The 24,378-nt window shown below is 33.4% G+C and overlaps 1 protein-coding gene across 11 annotated transcripts in view; it reads left to right on the forward strand.

The window, feature by feature from the left end:
* LOC128867594 (high affinity cAMP-specific and IBMX-insensitive 3',5'-cyclic phosphodiesterase 8) overlaps positions 1 to 24,378 on the forward strand; it is a 422,601-nt gene that overhangs the window by 307,653 nt on the left and 90,570 nt on the right. For all 11 annotated transcript variants that reach the window (XM_054108968.1, XM_054108970.1, XM_054108973.1 and 8 more), the window contains one exon: positions 7,543 to 7,607. In XM_054108968.1, the coding sequence (XP_053964943.1) occupies positions 7,543 to 7,607 (65 nt within the window). The remainder of the gene's footprint in view (positions 1 to 7,542; positions 7,608 to 24,378) is intronic.

Genomic DNA, 24,378 nt, shown 5'->3' on the forward strand with positions numbered 1-24,378 from the left:
TCATGTGAGTGCTTTGTCGTTTTGCTTAAGCGTATTGGCGGGGTTGCTATGCTTAATTAGAATTTTTATGGTAACATTAAAACAATAGAATTTTGACAAAAAAAATACAAAATAATATCTTTGACTTATAAAATTTACAATAACAAATATTTTTAATATTTTTCTTAGCTATTTTATTGCGGGTTTCTGAGAAATATCTAAATTTGTACGATTTTCAATGATACGATTTTCTATGAAATTTAATCATTTAATGCAGCTGTGTTAAATAAAAAAGCTTTTTGGAATCAGCTGATCTCGACTGTGGGTATTTTTTAACAACCAGTTCAGAGTGTTTTTACCTATGGTTCTGTATAATGCATTTAACGCAGCAATTACACACACTTCTGTTCACAATAAAAGCAGCGCGAAATATTGTAAAGTTTTGACTATTCAACTGCTAACAATTTAATTTTTTTTTTTTTATAAAATAAAGCACTTATACATACTAAAACAAAGAAACTCATATCACTTAAAATTTCAAACTTTTTACAAAATATTAAAAAACCAATAAATTTTCAAGAAAATTTCAAACCTTTTCATCTGAATTTTTGTATGCAGTTTATAGCGCCGGTAATTTCGATGTAATCAAGTGTAAGCTCGAAGTCGCTCAGAAATTAGAAGTTAATTTTTTTCTTTTTTTTTGTTTGCGGGGGTCTTGTGCTTTTTCTTTACATACGAAATGTCAAGGATTCGTTTTTAAGAAGAAAATGCATAACACCGTCAACACAAAACAACGCGACTTACGAGCCACTTTAAACTGGCACAATATTTCACCAATATTGAATGGGAAACAAAAAAAAATTTGTAAGGAGATTTGTGGAACTTTTTAAATTTGTTTGCAAAGTTTGAAACTTGGAGTTACACCCAATTCTCTTTGGACTCGGTATTTTTTTACACGATTTTAAGCTAATAAGGTTCGCTAATACATTGTTTAACACGAAATTTTTGTTCTTGCACGAATCTAAAAACAAAAATGTTTTTCTAAAGAAATCATTGATCCTAAAAGGATGTCTTATTGAATAAAAATTTTTCGTGTAAGGGCAATAAGTACATACTAACCAAGTCCAACTTTATATGATACTAGCTTTAACCCGCGGCCCCGCTCGCGTAGGAGTAGTTTTGAGGCATTTAGGATATGTATATTAAAGAATTACGAACAAAAATTTCATAGAAAATATTTTTTTATTAATAACCATAATATTACAATAGCCGGCATCCGTTGCTATGCCTCGTTGAATAAAATCAAAACAACCAATCAGAAAAATATCAAGCAAAATTATTTTTATTACTTTTCTATCTCAACCCGTTTTTGAACTTTGCATTTGGGTCATAGTTGAACAGCTTATGCGGAGTATGAAGTCGTAGAGTGTGCTATAAATAGTGGGAAATAGGATAAACTAGGATTTTTTAGATTAAATTTAAGCAAATATTCGATTATTAGTGACGAATGAGAGTGTTGGCGCGTCCTGGGGGCTGTGGGAAGGGAGTTCCATCATAAAAACATGCCTAAAACCTTCATTGGGTGAAAATATGAATGTATAAAAATTTTTACGTCATTTGGTGTTGTCGTTTCGTAGTGATGCGCGGACAACGTACATACATTAAGCTTTATAGTATAGAAGATTACAGTTTCAACGTAATATGGAGGTCGCGTCTAGCTGGATAACAAGTATTGTACAAGGTGGCGCAAAATTAATCATCCAATTTCATTTTAGAATATTTTTTTTTACTGAATGAACAAAACATTTTTGAGTAATGGAAATCTTTATTTGACCTTTTTTGAAAATTAGAAAATTTCCGATAGGATGATTAATTTTGCGCCATCTTGTATAAACAACTTGAGAACAACAGTCGCTAATAATAGACTATTACAACGAAAAAACCAACATAAGCTGTTAATAGTTTTGAATAAAACCCGACAGAAGGGGGGACATATCTAACAAAGTGTCTGACATATCTACTCATAATAGTAATTTTGGTTCAGTCCGCAATAAACGTGCCCGCTTCTTATCAAGGAGCGATGAATAGTTGCAAAATTTATTTTTATTCCTAATTTCAATTTCAATTTTTATATGTTTGTACTTATGGATCGAATTTTCACTGCACACAATTTTTTTTTTTTTTCTTAATAAACATGAATCGCTTTTTTTATAAATACTTATGTAAAATCGATTTCATTATTAATTCTTTTGTACGGTTTTTGGGAAAATATTTAGAGTTTTCTCATCTTACACGATTTTTAAAGTGGAAGTCACAGCCAAATTTATCACATGCGGCATAGATATTTTTACGCTAAATTTTTTGCACGCGTTTCTAAGCAACGTATCCACCGTGTAAAAGCAGAGTTGAGTGTATATGATTCTTGTTGTTGTATTTTGAGAAAAAATATAGGAAATTAAATGAAAAGCAAATAAGTAGTTAAATTTTTGCAATATAATAATAGATGGGCTATGTCCGCTACATCGGTTAGAAATGCTGTATCAAGAGTGCGCAGCCTTCTCATAGCTAAGCTTTCACACTCACATAAAAGGTGTCTGACTGTTTCGTCTTCTTCTGTATTAAGACAGCTTCTACAGAAATCGAAGTACGGGAGTCCTAACCTTCTAGCGTGGCTGCCTATTAAACAATGACCAGTTAATACCCCTATCATTTTTCCTATAGCTTCTCTGTTAAATCTTAGCAAGATCTTCGATCAACCCCTGTTCCAGTTCGGCCATGTCTGTCTGCTTAGCTCGCATGTTATGAGGTTTTTCCAGCTTGTATTTACCTTTCTGCTGGTTTCCCTGTCTATAAGTAATTTACAAGTGGCTATCGGCTTGGGTATCAGCGCCTTATCCGGTTTGAGATCGAGCGTTGTACCGGTTCGAGCAAGTTCATCCGCCTTGCAGTTTCCTGCTATATTCCTGTGGCCTGGCACCCAGATAAGGTGCACTTTGTAGCACTTAGTTAAGTCATTTAGTAGTTCAAAACATTCTAAAAATGTTTTTGACGAGTGTGTTTTAGATTCAAGCGCTTTTATTGCCGTTTGACTGTTCGAGTAAATGAAGACTTCATTTGTGAATAATACTCTCGTTTTTATTACCGTAAGTCCCTCTTTTATGGAGAGGGAAATACACTAAAATGATCAGATGGGCGAAATGATTGGCTAACTCCGAGTTTATCGGAGTAAACCTCTCCACCTACTTTGTTATCTAGTTTTGAGCCATCTGTGTAGATGTTTAAATCATTTTTCTTAACAATAAGCCCGTTATACCATTCCTCTTTGGAAGGAAGTACTGTGCCAAAGGATTTATTTAAGTTGATGTCCTTGGCCTTACAGAAATCCGTTCTGCCAGGAATGTTGGGGAATTTTTCTAAAATTGAAAGGGGTCCTCTTTGGTTCGTTCTGAGTAGGCCGATTTCTCATAGTCTGAGAGCTGCTTTGGCAGCTGTTTGCTTACCGAATTGCTCTATTGGTAAAAGGTTAAGCATAATATTTAGTGCATCTGTGGGTGTGGTCCTAAGGGCCCCGCAGATGCAAAGACTGGCCATTCTTTGTACATGTACCATGGTTCTTTTAATGTATAACTTATCTAAAGCTGGCCACCATACTAATATGCCGTATGTTAGGATTAGTCTGACAATTGCTGTGTAAAGCCAATATACGATAGATGGGGAGAGACCCCAACTTAGTCCTATCAGCTGTTTACAAGGGTATAGTTCTATTGTCACCTTTTTTACTCTATCTTCGACATTTGCCTTCCAACTTAGTTTTCGGTCTAGTATTAGACCTAAGTAGCGGGCCTCATCACTAAATGACAGTGCTGTTCCACCTAGAGTCGGGGGAGCTATATTTGGGATTTAATGTTTCCTGGTAAATAGGATAAGTTCAGTTTTATTGGAGTTGACGCTTAGCCCATTTGCTTTTGACCACTTTTCAACCGTGTTTAGTAAATCTTGCATGACTTCTCTAAGTGTATTACTTACTACCATTGCAACATCGTCCGCATATGCCACGACGTGTTGTCCTCTCTCCTCTGGCCTCTTTAGCAAGGAGTTTAATGCCAGCACGTATAGGAGAGGGGACAGAACACAGCCTTGAGGTGTTCCTTTGCTAACTTTTTTCTTGATCTTTGAGGCCCCTAGGGTTGCGATCACAAATCTGCTCAAGAGCATGTTTTTGAAGAACTCAACCAGGGCGCCAGAGATCCCGAAATCCGTCAGTGCCTTTATTATGGTATCCGGTAGGATGTTGTTGAACGCGCCCTCGATATCAAAGAAGGCTGCCAGTGTGAATTCTTTATTATAAATTGTCTTCTCGATTTCTGTAACAAGTGAGTTAAGTGCTGTCTCAGTAGATTTCCCTTTACAGTACGCATGTTGTGAGATACTAAGCTTATTAGGGCTGATGTTAGCCTTAATATGCTCTTCTATTATTCTTTCTAATGTGTTTAGCAAAAAAGAGGATAGGCTAATTGGCCTAAAATCCTTAGGTGTTGTGTGTGAACTTTTTCCCGCTTTAGGAATAAAGGCAACTTTTACTTCTTACCATACTGATGGGACACTTGTATTTTGCATATTACGAGTATGTTTATTAGTATTCATTGTTTTTTATTTTCTATTATACGTCTGAAAATGATAAATCTGCAAAACCAAATTTTCTGACCTGAAATGACTTTTCGCTACCTCTAAACTATTTTTAAAATGTTCCGTATCAATTGAAACTAAATTTCTCTTCGATGGGCGCCCTAATAGCCATGTTTCTCATGCAATTAGTAGCACTCTCTCTTTTATTCGATATCCCATTTATCTTTACTAAAAGTCTAAATAAAATAATTAAGAATGATAATGGCAAATGTTTGAAAACTTCGAAAAAATGGAGGCCTGCGTAATTTTATAATGCCTCATTTCTTACTTAGATATTTACGAGTATCCCATTTCATATAATTTTCGTTTAACTGGCAACCATTAACTTGTTCCATATGTTTTATTTGTCACCAATCAAAAACGAAAAACAAACATATACGTATACATATGTCATTGAATAATGGATACATGTGACAAACGAAAATTAATCAGAATTAATTATTTAAGAAAATGTGAGGAGAAAAGTCAAAATGACAATTATGAGCGAATGTGTTGTCTCTAAAAATTTGAAAAATAGTAAACACGCAACAAAAGTGCAAGAGAAATGCCAAAATGTTCAGCAGTGCAAGCGATGCGAAAATAACACGGCTAGTAATGAAACGGCTGAAGCGTCGCCCAAGCCAACTGGTGCGTCTGTGAAAACAACGGCCCCGGTAAACACCAATGCTGAGGCAGAAACATTGGTTAGCAAACAGCAACTTGACGATAGAATCGCTCTCGAATTGGCGCATACCTGTGACGATTTGCAAATCGTGACTTACACTACTTCCACTCGTAGGATGTCAAGAATTCAAGCGCCCAGAAAACCTTCCATAGCTGCGAGCCTTGCGAGTGGATCACTAAAAAATGAGGAGTTCATACGGCGTACCCTTGACGATGTTAGTTTTCATTCGCGATTTCGTCGCAATCCGCAGTTAATTCACGTAGAAACTGAAGACTCGATCAGTGTATCATCGCCAACATATCCAAGAGCCACCATACCAACTGAAGCTTCGGTGGAACGTTTACCGTATGCAGTTAAGAAAACCTTCAATACAAGCTATCATGGTTTTTTCGTTAAATCATCCTTTCCGTCAATTCAGCCAGGTAGTGTGTGTGTGTGTGTGTATGTTTATTGCTGTGAGAACTGAATAAATTGTGAGAATAGTGTAAAGAATTAGTGAGCGCTACACCAATAATAACCATTGCGGCTGAGTGTGCTTTTATGTGTGTATGTATAGATGTGTGCTAGTGAGTAGAAGAGTGTTGAAATGTGATTTCGTGTGAGACACCGCGCTATTTAATTGCGTGCTTTTAGGCGCTCACCTAAATACATTGCTAAATTGAGCGGGAGGGTGTGGTAATATAATACAAATATGTTAGGGGCCCGATTGGTACATTTAGCTATGAATACTAAAGGAACTAGAATGTGATGAATGGTTTTCATATTATTGAATGGATTCCATAAAGTGATAATAATTAAACAATCAGATAACGTTAATTTTTAGCCAAACCTTAGAGAACTAAGAAGCGACAGTTTTGGCAAGTGAAGTATTTACAAACAGCTTTGTAATTAGAAAACAATTTATCTATAATATTTATTAGATATACAACTTAGTTTCTGCCGTTTTTACCCAAAAATGTAAAGCTTTATTTTAACAAATTAACTAAATATTTACGATTCGAAGCACTCTTCTTTAATTGGTTCTTTTAAGAAGATATACGAATCGATCTGCTATTGATTTCTTCTTAAGAGCGAAAATGCTGATCAGCATGAAAATGTGCCACCAATCTGAACAGTTGATAATCGCAAGTAGGAAGAGGGAGATAAGAACGCACGTCTTCCTTCACCCCTTTTGGGATATGAGGGTGAGCGTTATAATGCTGCACGATTGCTTTGTAGCTGCCCGTAAGCATTTAAGTGTGTTTGATGTCGCTTAGCCGCAGACTTCTTTGAAAAGAAGATGAACCTCAAAACTTCCCACAAATTATGCAAATTTGATACAACAACTGACAACTTTCACCTTGCGCAAATTTATGAATGAATACAAATTCACTAAGGCGGTGTTGTTGTTATGTTCACAGATGTTCAAACTTACGGTAGAATATTCTAGATCGGTTTATTTCGACTAGCGCTATCGAAAAACGACGGAATTAATGTTGTAATTGTAAAAAAATTAAAGATTAGATTAAATTAAAAGACGTACACTTTTATTACAATATCAAAATATTTCATTATAATTTTGCAAAGTATGGGTCGGTTGAAGATTTATTAAAGATGTAGGTAAAATGGGTAAATATAAATAGCCCTAGATAGTTTGGTGACAGAAACTTTCCGCATACTATACGCAAAAAACAAAGCTCCATGAAGTTTTGAAGATTGCGCTTACGAGTATAATCATCTGTTCGGCTAGCAAAGCGGCGACTATACCCTCTCAAGTCAGATGTTCACATTCAAATTTATTAAGTTGCTGCGCTATGGTACACTTCAGCTAGTCACAGCAAGAAAAAGGGTTATACTATGCTGAGTGTTTAGCCACTGTGCGGCCGAATACAATAAGCGCATCGACGCGAAAGAGTAGGATCAATCGAAAAAGTAAAAAGAATCAAGGCAACCGATTCCGTGAGATTTTTAGTTATATAATAATTTACAACATTCCGTCTATCAATTGAAGCGTTTCGCTGAAAGTTCACAACAACAAATCTTAATATGGGAACAGGAATATCAAGTTGTAATTGCCAATATCTGGCCTCACTAGAACAGCTCTTTTTTAAATCATAATAAACCCACTCTAATATTCTCTTTTAATTATTATCCACATCTATTTTTGCTTTTTAATTCATCTCTAATTGTTATCATTGTAATATTTAAAGAAATTTTTTCCTTTCTTTCCAAAGGCACTGGTTCATCGGGCCAAAGAAAATCATCTATTGCATTAACACCTGAAGATGAATCAATGGAGGTAAGTTTTAATTAAAACATATGGTAATGATATACAGTCCACATACATATGTACATATGTATATGTAGCTTTAAATCTCACTCGCCGTTTAGTGCTATAAACGAGAATAAAGCGTATTTAATATTTGTGGTTTGTAACATTTTTTATGGCGTTTTCTCATGAGCGTTTTAATGTTAAGTGATCCAAGTATTTTTGGACATGTTCCTAAGTTTTTCTGAAAATTGGCTTATTTGTAAGCTTGATTATAATTAGAAGTAAACTGAAAAAAATTTAAAAAAAAATTAATAATTTTGAGATTTAGTCACTATTGAAAATTTCGGTATGACAAATTTTCAAGTCAAATATGTTTTTTCTAAATTTGCATAATTTTTTTCTTTTTTAGGATGAAATATATAATTAAAAAACAAAATGGAAAAACATTTAAATACAAAAATTGTCAATTAAAATTCAAATTTTTAGAGAAAAAAATTTTTTATTGAGCTTTTATTTTTTATTTTTGGGAAAACGTTTTTTTGCCATTTGTGAATTAATAATGCAATAAGAAAAAAATTTTAGGGGGTGGGTGTATCGCAAAAAAAAACAAAATCTTTCAAAAATATGCATACTTTATCCTAAAAATAAAAAAAAAATTTAAATCTTAATTTTTCTGAAAATAGTCTTCTTATAGGCTTAAGTGTAATTAGAAGTAAACTGGAAAAAATTAAAAAAAATTATAATTTTGAAATTTATTCACTATTGCAAGTTTTGGTATGCAGATTTTTCATGTCAAGCATGTTTTTTAACATTTGCACAATTTTTTTCCTTATAAAAAAAAGAATTTTAGATAAAAAGATTTTATTTAAAAAATGTTTATTGCAAAATTTTTTTATTAATGAGAAAAAAAATTTTTTTTGCCACTTGTGAATTAATGAATTACTAAGAAATTATAATAAAATATATAATTAAAAACAAAATTAAAAGAAAAATTTAGATAAAAAAATTTTCAAATAAAATTAAAATTTTTAGACAAAAAAATTTTTTATTAGAAATTTTTTTTAAATTTTTTTATTTAAAAAACGAAAAAGAAAATTTAAACCATCATTTTTCTGAAAATTTTCTTTTTATAGGCTTAAGTATAATTAAAAGTACGCTGAAAAATGTGTACAATTTTGAAATTTATTCACTATTAAAATGTTTGGTATGAAATTTATTCAAATCAAATATGTTCGTTTAACATTTACATAGTTTTTTTCTTTTTCAGGATGAAATATAAAATAAAAAAAATTAAAAAAAATAATTTTAGATAAAAAATGTTTTGATAAAATTCAAATTTTTAGAGAATTTTATTTGAAAATTTTGACTGCAAATTTTTTCTTATTTTTGGGAAAAAGTTTTTTTCGCTATTTGTGAATTAATAAAGCAATAAAAACAAATTTGAGGGGGTGGGTGTTTCTCGAAAAAAATTCTTTAAAAAATATGTATATTTTATCCTAAAAATCAAAAAAACATTTTTTTTAAGTATATTTTATCCTAAAAATAATAAAAACTGCAAATCTAAATAGGACTTAAGATATTTCACTTTATTTCAAACATTGAATGAATCTCAAAATTATTTAGAGATTTTTTTTTGTACTACATTTTTGTAAAAAAATTTAACAAATATTTTCACAAGCCTATAAATAAACAAATTTTCAGAAAAATTTCACGACAATGTCCGAAGTACTTGGATCACTTAACATGGAATCGCTCAATAGCTTATTTTGCCAACCCAATTTTTCATTACATTTCCGCGATTTTTGGCCAACTTATGTTTCATGTTGCATCTCTTGAATCCTCTCTGGATAGTCCAATAGAGTGAAATTACAACTTCTAGATGAAAAATTGGCATCACCGTTTCGGTTGATTATCGATTTTCAAGGGCATTGATGCGGAGACCTATTGGATGGTAGACTGTGTAATATGTAACGCCATTCTGTTGAAACCAAATGTCGTGTATGTTATACGCGGTTAGAGTGTCATGTTAATGCTCGCTATTGAATGTAGGCAACAGCAGATTTTCGCTCATTTTCGCATCAAAAAAAGGAAATGCTCCAATGATGCCGCCCGACCAAAGTCTGCTCCAAAACAGTTACTCTTTGGGGATGCATCGACTTTTTCATGGTGATGCGTAAATTCCTGCAATTGAAATTGCCTTTCAAAAGTGACAAAGTGTAAATATTTAATCATAAACCCTTTATCTTTACCCCAAAACACAGACTGCTTTTGTTTGCTTTCAATTCGTTTGACTTGGCCCATCACTCAGAAGAATCGATACTAAAATATTTGCTGAAATCGGATTGATTGAGTGGGTGATTCACCAATCGCGTTAGCCAGTTCGTTATGGTTTTCACAGACTGACACACACAACATACAAACATCAGACGAGCTACAATGTTTTACTATCCAAAACAAGAAAACAAAAACAAAAACATAACTGAAATAGAAAATACTCGCTGTAAATGTGACAAAACAGGTATGAATACTGAATTGTACTGAAATAAATGAAAATTTGAAAATTTGAAAATCCGTCAAGCCAACTCGTAAGTACTCATAGTTGGCTAACTGCTTGGCTGACCAGTTTTGTGCCTAATATATAGACGAGTGAGTGAATGCATGTTGACACAATTCCGAATAGCCATTTTTGGCAGCGCAATGACTGAGTTAGTAAATTTTTCGTGCTGTTATTTTATGTGTATTTACTATTTTATTTTATAACTTTTTTTTATTTAAATACATGAGTTTTTCACATTACAAAAACTGCTCCGTTTCAACTTAAGGCAAAATAGCCTACTTTTTGACCAATTTTGTGCATGTGGAGGTATTTTTTTTTTTATTTTTTCTTTAACTTTTTTTTTTTGTTTTATTTATTGTTTTTTATTTGTTATAGTATTGACTATTTAGTAAATTATACAGCATTAACGCTAACACTTTCAGCGCTCGTATAGATGTATGTAATTTATGTTGTGGTGCACTTTGTACTACGCGCGTGCGCTTAGCTCAGCCGGCGCTATAATCTGTTCTGAATTGAGTTTTTTTGTTTTGTATTTCAGTTAATTTAGAGCCGGTTTGACTGCATTAAGCGTGGTTAATTAATTAATTGTGAGCACATTTTTTCACAGTTCATGTCGTTGGTTATTTTCAATTAGGTTTCTTAGTTTGAAGGTAATTTACATCCTAAAATTGGCTGCACTACGCGAAAAATCCAAAATATTTGCTTAATTAAAGAAAAGAAAATTAAAATGACTATTTGAACGATCGAAGGGGCGCTTCAATTGTTGGCAATAATGCTGGTACGAGGTGGCGCAAAATTAATTACACTATCGGAAAATTTATACTTTTTGAAAATGGCGTCGTACGTCAGTCACATATGACACTTGTCATTGCAGACAGCACCAGTATAAAAACAGTCAAGCAGTGAAGTGCGTAAAAGTGAAAATAGAGATTTCCATCACTGATAAGATTTTTTGGTTTTTTTTATATTAAAAAAATACAAAAACAAAACTGGATAATTAATTTTGCGCCACCTTGTGTATACAATTATGTTCATTAAAATTAGGATCCTCCATATAGTCCGGGAGCCAGGGATCGATTTTGGACTGCGTTTTTATACCGTTAAATTCTTGACTATACTTGTGACTTAGCTTTCATGAATAACGAAAGTGAACGTCATCTGGCGCACCCGCGGTGGGTGTGATTGTGGGAGGGTACGAAACTGGTCGAAAAAAAATGTCTACCAACTCAATTAATACCGGCTTAAAATTTTTTTGTGTATTGTTGACACTTAGTAGAATAAAAACAAATAGTCAGCTGCACCGTAGAGGGGCGAAAAAACGCCAGCTTAACAGGCGAACTTGTAAAATAAATTAAAATTCTTTTTCGACACGTTTCACAGCATCCCACGCACGTACCCACCGCTACTGGACCAGCTGACCGTTGGTTTCGTCATCCATTGGATTGCGTCTGTCTTCAGTATTAAAATCAGTCGACATAAAATGATCAGGTCAAAATGACCCCTGGCTCCCGGACTAATAGTCTTCCCCTTTCTTTACTCACTTCTTTAGTAGAAGCGATCACCACAACGTTGATGCTTTAACATTTGCCCATTGTACTGCCGGTGAAGAACCTCCCTTTTGCTTCAAGTCAGTTACGGCTAATATGCCTATCAATCCGCTGGCTCTTCGTATATATGAATATAGTAGATTGTATCAAGGAAGCCGGTTGTAAATTATTTAGACTAACGAATGCTCAAGGACGCTTTCGTAGCACTTATGTCTGATTCGATCAAACTCTGAACATTCACATATTCAATATGCAATGCTCTATGTCTCTTCATTGTTCCGGCACATATCACACCAAGCCGAGTCTTTAGCCATAGTCGTGTGAATCTTTAACCACATTTTGTGATGCCTCTTGACACCTCAGTTGACTGAGTCTAACAAAGACTGCACATTAAAACAAAGGCGAGTCTCTAACCATATTCCCTCTTTAGGCGCTTCCGCGGGTATTCCAGTGTACATAGAAGCATGAATTTCGCCTGGTTTTAGAAGCGCTGTACAAAGAAACAAAAAAATGTTTAACATCCACTTTTTTATTATTTGTTTATTGATTATGAATTATTGCATTAAAAACCAACCCAAAAAAAAGCATAAAATTGACAAAATTATGTGCAGTCCAAAAACATGAGGGTGTCTGCGCATGCATGAGTACAACCCTCCTGGTGATCTGAAAAATAAAACCCAAACGGATTTTTAATTATTATGGATGCCGCTATCGAATGAGCCTTAGACAAGTTAAAAAGAATTTATCACAATATGGCTGTTTAAAAAAAAAAACTTTTTTTGCATATTTTTCCAAAAATTTCTTTATTTTTAGAAATACTAAATGAAAAGTTATAGTTTCTAGCTAGTCTCATCCGATGAAGGAATGTATAAAGAACATCATCTCCGGATTTGAAGTAAATCTGTCTATTAAAACTTGAGATATCCTTACCGGCAGCTCGAGTTGAGTTGAAGCGGTCGGATCGGAACCGATGCCATGTCACCACAAAGGCTGTAACTCATCAAATAATAGAAATTAAAAAAACATCCTCTTAATAACTTATTCTTAAATGTGTAAACCTTGAAAATATGCAAACCAAAAATTTCGATTTTTTCAAAACTCCACACTGGAATACCCCCTTAAGTCTTGTGGTTTTTAATCAAATTTGGCCAAGCCTATGTACCATATAACATACAATAATATTCGTTTTTATCAGTTAAAACCGGGCCACAGTGAATTCGAAGGTAACTGCAAAGCTGATGAGCTCGCAAGAACTGGAGCTGCGCAATCAAATATTAGTAACTTACCCACAATCCACATTCCGCTCGCAACATGTAAAATGATCATTGATCGAGAATTTCACAGCATTGCTGATCGGAGGTGGCGAGTGGAAACTACTTGCATTACGACCAGACAAATCTGGCCATCCTACAATCTGAAACAGACAAAAACCCTTATAAGTCTATCGACACACGAACTATGGCATATAATATCTCTTATCACCGGTCACTACCTTTTGGGCACTCACGCACGTCGGCTCGGGGTTCCTCGTATCGAGCAGGCATTTGCTGTGCAGTTGTCCCGGTCTAGCCAGAAGTCGACTCGCTCTTCTAGGCTCTCCAACAATTGACAATCTTTCAGTACTCTCGGACCTGAAAATCGAATCTCTCATTAAATTCTCGAAACGAATTAATATTTTGGACCAAAATCTATAATAAAAATCTCGGTTAGGTGGGGAAATCATATAAAATAATGAGCTCTAGGGCAACAAAACGGACCCAACTTACGGTCTATGTGGCACTCCGATGCGGGGTCACCTTTAAACCAACCAACCAATCAGTTAAATCATGTGTCTATAAAGAAATAAAACAATATGTAAAAAAATCTGGCGAAAAAGTTTTTGTAACCAAAAAAATGTGTTTATTGCTTTTCATGGTGCAACTCCAGATATCCGGGTGTTAAGCAGTGCAAGTCGTAACTCGTTCATTGCTCAACTGCTCAAATGTTTGTATGAAATTTGCGAGCTTCTGAGCAATTTTACCAGCTGAACAAAAATTATAGAATTTTTTTGGCAACATTTCTTTAGTTTTTCAACGACGTTAGCACTGGTATATAGAACTTTGTAAATCTTAAAAAAAAAAGTGCTGACAAAAAAATCGAGATACCTAAAAGATATGCTCGATCTTGTGAGAAAGGCTCAATATACTTCAGCTCAGCTCGAAAATTTTCGAGTAATGAGCATCGAAAAGATGTGCGGTTACTTGTTGCTCATTTGGCTATTCAAACAAGTGCGAACAAAATCGATGGCTCTACTTTGAAGATCGAGCTATGATAAAAAACAAAAATATTGTGGCATTGTGGGATGGAATTCTTTCTTTTTAGTGATTTTGCTGCCTTGTAATTAATTACTGTTCAACTAATCTGCCGAATCTTCTTCTATACATAAAAACGAGTCTCTGGATCATCAACATCAACACTGGCCCTTATTAGCACAACTCGTAACCAAAAAAATTGTCCACACTTAGAAAATGTTACCAATCAGCTATTTCCGATCTGACAAGCTTTCACTTTGAGTTGTTGTTTTTTTTTCTTCCTCTTCTTAGAATGTTCATTACATGGTTGATAACGATGTCGTTAGATGTAGCGCAGATTTCCTCCTATACGAGCTTTAACTTTCCAAATCACACCTCCGCTTATTCGCTCATAAAGTTCAATTAACTTCAAAATTGAATGCCCCTGGGCATCTGCTTCATAACATTTTTCTGTGTAGTAGTGGGAAGAAGATGGCGATTTTGTTCCAAAGTCATTTTTCGCATGAAGCCTACATTGACAAGCACAATTGCCATTGCTGTTATTTGAAGCCCGGAAAATCCACGCGTATATGTAGTGGTAGTGGTATTCACTGAGAGATGTTAACCAACATTTTTGGTGGCGCATTGAAGAGTTGGACGTGAACGTGCTCTGATTTCAGCCAGATATCGCTGAGTGCCGCACAAGACGTCCAACAATAGGAATTTTATGATAATCTTGCAATGAGCTGTTAATGTAGGCAGTCCACGAGACCGCGATTTGAAAGCGTTAGACTAGACTTGATGCAGGACCGTGCAACTGTACTTGACACATGTGAGAAAATCGGTATGCGCGCGATGCTATTACTCAATGGTAGTAAATTAAGATTTTTAGTCAAGCCAAAATTTTTTGCATCACTTCACTATTTCAATTAGAACCTAGCATCAAAAAAAGTATCCTTATTCTATGAAACTATTTATATGACATGGACATATGAATATTAAATGAAAGAAGAAAGTCGAGATAATTTGATATTTTAGAACAATGTTTGTCAAAAAATTAATAAAATGTGTTTTGAAATGAAGGAATATTGGCTTTTTTGAAGTTTTAAAAACTTAATTAATTAATTTTGAAAATTTCGTCCTTCCATATACTTAAAGCTTTTGTTGTAATTTAATCAAACTCAAAATTTTAATAAAGACCATTTTCACCGTTTTAGTTTTGCTAATAGATTAATGTTAACCAACCACTTTTCATGTGTGGGAAATAAAATTAAAAATTGTCGCACTGTGTTAAAGATTGACATTAAGTCGATAATGCAAAAACTTTTGAGTCACTTAAATCCATTGATATTCGCAATTTTGTTTAAATTAATTAGGTTTACACTTACTAATAAAATAAAAATTTTAGAAATATGATACGGTGTTATTTCCTAGAAACTAGCAGTTGGACTGTCAGCATTTTCTTTAACATCAAAAATGCATGAATGGAATCGATGAAACCAAAATTGTACGTAATTTGCTATTACAGTATCAGCACCATAAACACTAGGGCGGGTCGATTTAAAAATCGCTCATTGCTCTGTGAAAATCGTATTCTAGGGATCAAAATAAGAAACTTTGCCGAAGGAACCATACCTCTAAAACGAATTCTGATGTCCCCCAATTTGGGTCGAACGAAAAATCCCACTTTGACCCATTTAGAAGGCTCCAATCGAGTCCAAATGTATGCCCGACCCCCACTAACTTTGGACGGCCGATCCACGCATGCCAGTGGCACACCCCCTGGAACTCCCCTGGGGGGTTCCCCATACAATCATTTCAAAATACCACCATTTTTGGCCTTTACAAGAGAAAAGAAACTAAAAAGTTCGACCCAAATTGGGGGACATCAGAATTCGTTTTAGAGGTATGGTTGCTTCGGCAAAGTTTCTTATTTTGATCCCTAGAATATGATTTTCACAGAGCAATGGGCAATTTTTTTGCCTCCCCACAAATCGACCCGGCCTAATAAACACCATTCACAATTTCAACGGAATTCAACCTGGCTTGCATTTTTGCTTTTATCAAAGAAAAACTGTGAAATATACCAAATTTGTCTCTTCGTTTACTTCCATTGCTTACACCCTGTAACTCAAAACTGAATGAAACAAAGAAAATACAGCAAAAGACAACGAGCAAAAACTTTAAATCTCTTAAGATATCGATCACTACAGTCATCTACCGAGAAAATTATTTATAATTGACGCCTACACTTTTTATAGGTTGTTTGGCCGAGCTCCTCCTATTTGTGATGCGCGTCTCGATGCTGTGCCGAAAATCGAGGGGCCTACAGTTTTATGCCAACTCCGACCGGTAGAATTTTTTTTTATGAGAAGCTTTTTCATGACAAATACACTCTCTGCCTTGCCACTGGCTGCCGAGGAGCGACTGATATAAGAAAAAACATTTTCTATCATCAGCACTACTCAATGGTAGTCACGCGCCAACCTATTCGGCTACGGCTGTCGCTGTATTTTTTATTTTTTTCTGTCAAAAAATATTGGATGATATTTTTATGCATTTTTTTAACACGGCTTACTCGAAAAATCAATACAAAGGTTTTCTCCGAATTCTTTAATGTCAAAAGACTACTAACATACGTACATGCGTACTTCTTTGTAAATTATTTGGCCAATTTCCTACTTATAAGTATAATTAATTGAATTAGTAAATTCGCCAGCGAAGCTAAAGACTCTAGCGGCTGTTTTTTCTGCAGTTAGCATTAAATTCAGTTACACAAGTTATTTATTGTACCTACCGACGAACTACTCTTTTAGCTATTTTTTTTTTTATTTTGCCTTAGTATGTCTATGTTACATGTATGATACATTCACACACATGCCAGAATTCCGACTGACAACTTGATACAAAATTTATACACACAATTTTTTTCACGCTACAAATTTGGCTATAAATAAAATTAAACGTGTATACAAATTTTCACACCTTTAACCGAAACGAAGCCTTCAAAAATTTTCCAAGCCAGCAAAACCTGAAAATCAACAATTTATAAAAAAAACATTACCAAAAAATTTATGTGACAATTTACATACATATAAAGATGCGGAAAATTTACAAAGGTCACTAGGCTTTTACAAAAGGAGAATTGAGAATAACAAAAACCAAGAAAAATATATTAAGAGTTACTAAAAAAAATTTTTGTTTCAATTAAATAAGTCTAGGCGAATATTTTTTGCAGGCCATGTGCGCGCTCAATACGCGTCTCTCACATTTGCAGTTCTATTCATACAAATGGTCACCATATAAAGAGTACAAAATCTCAAACATATATTTTTATTGACACAAGCACTTGGCAGCGATTAATTTGTTAGCGCTATTATGGCATTTAATTCCGCACATTCCGTGCAACACCCATCACTGGCACCCCCATCCCACATCTCTGAGATCTACCTTTTGTTAAATTGAGCAACTCAGCCGCAAAGATTGTCAAAGGCCGAAACGAAAGCCGGTAAATTGATGGCTTGCCACTTTCTTATTGATACTTGAACGGTGACAAGTTCTGTTGAATTCTTTCTGCTTGTGTAGTCTTGAAATTGTTTTATTAAAAAATTTATGAAAACTAAACTGTGAAAATAACAAAAATTACACTCCTTCGGAATTGGTGTTTGCCGTTTGTTGAAAAATATTAATTTGAAAATGCTGAGACGAATATTCTCGAAATACCCCAGAGCGTCAAAGCGAGTAAGTCTTGAAATAAAGTGGGAAAAAACTAAACAAAATAAGTGTGTGTGCTTGTGCGGAACTACCACATTTTTTCTAACCGACAGGTAATGAAAAATCTCTCTTAAAACGTTTCAAGGTAAAATTAACCGCGGAACCCTCCAGTTTTGGTATAACCACAAAACGTGCACCGTAAATTAAAGGAGAAGCTCCAAATAAAATGAAATAAAATAAAAATTAATAAAATAAAATCAAATAAAAGAAATTAAATTAAATAATACAAAATAATAATAAAAAATAATAGAATAAAACAAAAAATAAATAAAAAAATTAACATAACAATGAAGAAGTTCAAATTAAAAAATTTAAATAAAATGAAATAAAATATAAATAAAAATAAGAAAAAATTGAATCATATGAAGTAACGCGATAAAATTAAGCCAAAAAAAATTATTTTAAAACATATTTAAAATATTAAAAAATCAAACTTAACAAAAAGAATGAAATTTAAACACAAAAATCGAAATAGGAACAAAAATAAAATCGAGTAAAACAAATAAAAAATACTAAAACACAAAATAAAATAAAAGTACTAATAAAAAAAGAACGGTTATTCATTAAAAAAATTATTTAGCTATTAAATATTAAAAAATAAAAGAAATAAAAACAAAACATTTAAGAAAAAAAAATTAGTTTAATTAAGCAATATAAAATAAAAACAAAAATTAAATAAGATAGGGCAAAATAAAAACCAAAAAAATTCGTATTAAAAAAAATATATATAATAAAAAAAATTATCTAATTAAAAAAGAATTAATAATATTTATTAAGTTAAAAAGTATTTTTTGTGTCACATTATTTAAAAGATATTTCAATTATTTAAATAAAAAATGTTTTGAATATTTAATATTTAAGAAAATAAAAGGAAATTAAATACAATAAAACAAAAGCAACAACAATTTAATAAAAAGAACAAGAAATTGTATTAAATTGTATAAAACAAAAATAGAAACAAAGCAAAATAAATTGAAATAAAAAAATTCAAATAACAAAAAGATAAAAATATACAAAAAACTGAAAATTAAAAAAGAATTTAATAATAAAAATAGAGTAATAAAACAATTTGGAAAAATAAAAAAATTGTATAAATCAATAAAATAAAGAACTATGTACAAATTTTAAATTTATAAAAATTAAAAAAAATAGAATATATATATATATATAATTGGCGCGTACACCCTTTTTGGGTGTTTGGCCGAGCTCCTCCTCCTATTTGTGGTGTGCGCCTTGATGTTGTTACACAAATAGAAAAAAAAAAAGAATACAAAATATAAAAAGCCGAAAATTAAAAAAGTATTAAGTAATAAAAATAGAGTAATAAAACACAATGAAAAAATAAAAAATGTTTATAAATAAATTAGCTGTACCCGGCGCGCGTCGCTACGCCAACAACTAAAATAAATTTAAGAAAAATAACTGTAAAGAAAAATTAGTACACAAATATTCAATTCATTCTAAACCATTTTATTGATTTTGCTTATTTCGAAAAAATTGTGTCATTAGAAAGTTTACTTTCAATTCGATGTTTATTGCAGTGCTGTGGGATACACAATATTTCTTGTTTTTCCATCTGGTGCGTAGGCGAATAAATCAGAAGGTTTTCCGGCACGTGAGCAAGCCACATACAGTTGTCCATGCGAGAAGCATGGATTCTCCAAATTTAATCCACACACTTGGAACGATTGTCCTTGTGCTTTGTTAATAGTCATTGCGAAAGCGATCACAATTCCAGATGATAGCCAGTGCAATATTATTCTATGATCGTATGGTTGCCAAAATTAGTGAAAGAAAAAAGTCCTGCCTGTACCACCGGGCGCACCTATGAAAAACAGTCCACCGCTTTGTTATGTGATTGCACGCGTAATTCTGTGAAATACAATGCGTTGTTCTGGAATCAACTGCGAACTATTTGTTCTAACGAATGTCCCCAGTTCGTCAGAATCATAGTGTGTTTCTCGTTGAAATTCTCGAACGAAAAGGTTGTTAGCAGGTCAGTTTGAAGCAGGCATTCCCAGTTGCACCAGTGCCTTGTTAGCGAGTGTCAAACATATGTCTTCAATATGCAGTGTCCCAATGTGCAACATTCTCAAGAAGATTTAGTTCCAGGCAAGCTTGGCGATAAGTGGCGCATAGCTGACCGTTTGGATTAGATGGGAAGCAGGTTGTCAATATTATGGCAAATAGCGTGCGTATCTGCTGTGTCGAGCAGTATTCGATGTCATATTCGTTCCCTCTGTGTAAAAATATGTGGTCATAGTATTTTTTATGACAATCGGTTGAACGGAGCAGAAGTTGCTACTCTGCTGCGTTACCTGGTGGCGAGTGGCAGCAATGAGCATATTCTACAAACCTTCTCCGTGGAAAAATACACACATATGTATGCCAATTTTTATAATAATCGTTCCAGTAGTTTTTGAGTTCATCTATGACATACAGACAAACATTCATTTTTATATATATTATAAAGAAAAAGATAAAATAAAAAATTATATACAAATTTTTATTTAAAAAGTATTTTAAATGTTAGGTATTTAAAAAATATTTTTAATATTACAAGTTTAAGAAAATAACAGAAGTTATATAAAAAAAGCAGAAACAACAAATCTTTAATAAAATAAAATAAAAATTTAAGTTAAGTATAATAAAGTAAAAATAAAAACAAAATAAAATAAAACAAAAAAATACGTAAATAAAAATTTAAAAAATAGAATACAAAATATAAAAAACTGAAAAAAAATTAGTTACAAAAAAAATAAAAATAGAAGTAGTAAAAAGTGAAAGGTAAAACAATTAGTAATTAAAAAAAATATTTGAAATATTAAATATTTACAAAATTTAAAGAAATTAAACAAAATAAAAGAACGAACATTTAAAAAAATAAAAGATTTGAATTAAATAATATTAAATACAAACAAAATGAAGTAAAACAAAACTACACAATACAATACAGTACAATAGAATAAAAAAATATAAACAATAAAAAAAAAACAAATAAAAAATAAAAGTAATAGGACTATGAATAAGTTCGTGCGGTTTTTTTTCGAAATTTGAAACTTTATTGACGTAAAATGGTTACAAATTTAATATTCAAAATATTGTCCATCGCTTACTACTACTTTTTCCCATCTTTCTGGCAATTCACGGATTCCCTTTGTGAAAAATTCGGTCGGTTTTGCCGCAATCCACGAATCGATCCATTTTTTGACTTCATCGTAATTACGGAAGTGCTGGTCAGCCAGGCCATGTTGCATCGATCGGAAGAGATAGTAATCGGATGGCGCAAGGTCTGGACTATACGGCGGGTGGGGTAGGACATCCCATTTGAGCGTTTCTAAGTATGTTTTGACCACTTGTGCAACATGTGGCCGAGCATTGTCATGTTGCAAAATAACTTTGTCGTGTCTATCGGCGTATTGCGGCCGTTTTTCTCGCAGTGCTCGGCTCAAACGCATCAATTGTCGTCGGTAGACATCCCCCGTAATCGTTTCATTCGGTTTCAGTAGCTCATAATACACAACACCCAGCTGGTCCCACCAGATACACAGCATAACCTTCAGGCCATGAATATTCTGCGCCGACGTCGATGTTGAAGCATGGCCAGGGTATCCATACGTTGCCCGACGTTTTGGATTGTCGTAATGGACCCACTTTTCATCGCCAGTCACAATTCGATGCAAAAAACCCTTTCTTTTGTGCCGTTGAAGCAGTTGTTCGCATGCCATAAAACGGCGTTCAACGTCTCTTGGCTTCAATTCATACGGCACCCAATGGCCTACCTTTCGGATCATTCCCATGGCTTTTAAACGTTTGGAAATGGTTGATTGATCAACTCCCAAAGTTTTTGCAACCTCTTCTTGCGTTTGAGCCGGATCTTGATCGAGCAATTCCTCCAATTCGGTATCCATGAACATTGGCGGCGCACCCTCGCGTTCTTCGTCTTCCAAGCCAAAATCACCACTTTTAAAGCGTGCAAACCACTTCTGGCACGTTCGCTCAGATAGAGCATGCTCACCATAAACTTCCACCAAGATACGATGACTTTCGGCTGCTTTTTTCTTCATATTAAAATAATGAAGAAGAATTCCCCGCAAAAACACATTATTTGGCACGAAATTCGACATTTTCAAGTGTGGTAAAAATATTGTTGTTTACGCTTCAAATAAAAAACTTATACTGACGTTTGTGCCTTACGACAGTAGCTCTCCAATGAATGTTTGGAAATGTGGATCGATGGAATAATAATCAAGTTACGCCATCTGTTGTAAAACCGCACGAACTTATTCATAGTCCTATTAATAAAAAAATAGAAAATTAAAAAAATTTAGCCAAATGTAATAAAATAATTTTTTTTTTTTTCATTAATTAAAAAAAAATATATGTATATAATTTATAATGGGCGCGTACACCCCTTTTGGGTGTTTGGCCGAGCTCCTCCTCCTATTTATTGGCGTGCGTCTTGATGTTGTTCCACAAATTTTAAAAATATTTACTTTAAAATATAAAAAAATCAGTAAAATAAAACAAAAAGAACAAAAATGTATTAAAATAAACTAAAATTAAGTAAAAAAAGTTGAATTAAAAAGAATTATATTACGTAAAATAAAAATAAGAGCAAGAAAAAAATATCAAATTAAGTAAATTGAAATAAAATACAAAATATGAGAAAAGCAAATATATAATAAAAGTAAAGATATATAATATATTTAACTGCAAAGCTGATGAGCTCGCAAGAGCTGGAGCTGCGCAATCAAATGTTAGTAACTTACCAACAATCCACATTCCGCTCTCAACATGTAAAATGATCATTGATCGAGAATTTCACAGCATTGCTGATCGGAGGTGGCGAGTGGAAACTACTTGCGTTACGACCAGACAAATCTGGCCATCTTACAATCTGAAACAGATAAAAACCCTTATAAGTCTTTCGAAACACGAACTAAGGCATATAATATCTCTTATCACCGGCCACTGCCTTTTGGCCACTCACGCACGTCGGCTCGGGGTTCCTCAAAACGACATGTGCAGATACTGCGAGGACGAAGATGAGGAAGTATCGAGCAGGCATTTGCTGTGCAATTGTCCCGGCCTAGCCAGAAGTAGACTCGCTCTTCTAGGCTCTTCAACAATTGACAATCTTTCAGTACTCTCGAACCTGAAAATCGAATCTCTCATCAAATTCTCGAAACGAATTAATATCTTTGACCAAAATCTCGGTTAGGTGGAGAAATCATATAACATAATGAGCTCTAGGGCAACACAACGGACCCAACTTGCGGTCTATGTGGCACTCCGATGCGGGGTCACCCTTAAACCAACCAACCAACCAAAGGTATATATTAAAAAACAAGAATAAAATAAAATAAATTATAAAATAGGGTGAAATGAAAGGTGGAAAAACCATTGCACACAATGCGACAAACAAATGGAAACACTAGAATACTCGTTTACTGTCATGGTAAAGATCCGTTTACCGCCAAGTGTAAAATTTTTAAGTAGATCAACTCTTATTATTGGGCATATGTACAAACATACACATGACCACACTGCCTGATTTCATTCATTTAATTTTTAAATGAATAATATATAGAATTTATTCGTACATTACCGACGCACTAGCGCCTGCCCTTCCATATAGTTTCCATATTGCATTGGTAAGTAAAATATCTAAACAATTTTTAGGCAATAATTGTTGCTGATACTTTACCTTACAAAAACAAAATTTTAGTATAAGAAGGAAATAAAAAAGTTTTGTCTTAAACCTCTACTTTAGCACTTTGTAGCACTCATCTTATTCAAGCCTGGTTATTCTCACGCCGTACACATTTTTTGTGCACACAGTGTTACTAATATGCTTCCGCCTTTAAAAAGCCGGCTAATTTTTTGCTACATACATTCATATTTCTATTACCTACATATTTAACATTTTTACTTCATTATCAATTTTAATTGCATTTTGTCGTACACACATGTACAGACATACATATGGATCACCATCTATATGGGACCAGAATGACAAACAAAAAATAAAGGGAATTGCAAGCGTGGCTTTTATGGATGTATTTTATTGCATTTCCAGTAGACATAAATGAACAGGGTGTTTCAATATGATGAAGTTATCGACGTGCTGTGAAAGTGTGTGCTAGTGATTGAACAGTCTAGTGTAAGAACTAAAATTTAGTTTGAGAATAATTTAGCGTCTCCTAATCAATGAATTCAACAAGGTGTTAATTTGGCACCAAACAAAATTAGGGGATTTGTGCAATGCTAAATCGTATTTCTGTTATCTTATCAGAAGACTTATATTGCAGTTGACGCCAAGTTTTTATTGCTATTTAAATATACGAGTATAGATAGATATATTTTCAATAACACAAGTTATATGGCAACCCTATGCAATTTTTTGCTAACCAAACATATTTGTGAGTTTTCTCATGTGCCATTGGGGGAACTCTAATAACATTATTAATAAAATATTTCAAAAACACAACATGAAAAATTAATTTGTTTCTGCTATAATCGTATTTAATCTATATTTAGTATACACCCCGTTGCATAATTATAAGCGCACAATAATTTTGCTTTTATTTTTTATTGTATTTTAGAGCAAATAGTTTTACATGCACAGTTTACACAAGTGTCTTAAG

Source organism: Anastrepha ludens, chromosome 6, assembly GCF_028408465.1.
Source record: "Anastrepha ludens isolate Willacy chromosome 6, idAnaLude1.1, whole genome shotgun sequence".
Lineage (NCBI taxonomy): Eukaryota > Metazoa > Arthropoda > Insecta > Diptera > Tephritidae > Anastrepha > Anastrepha ludens.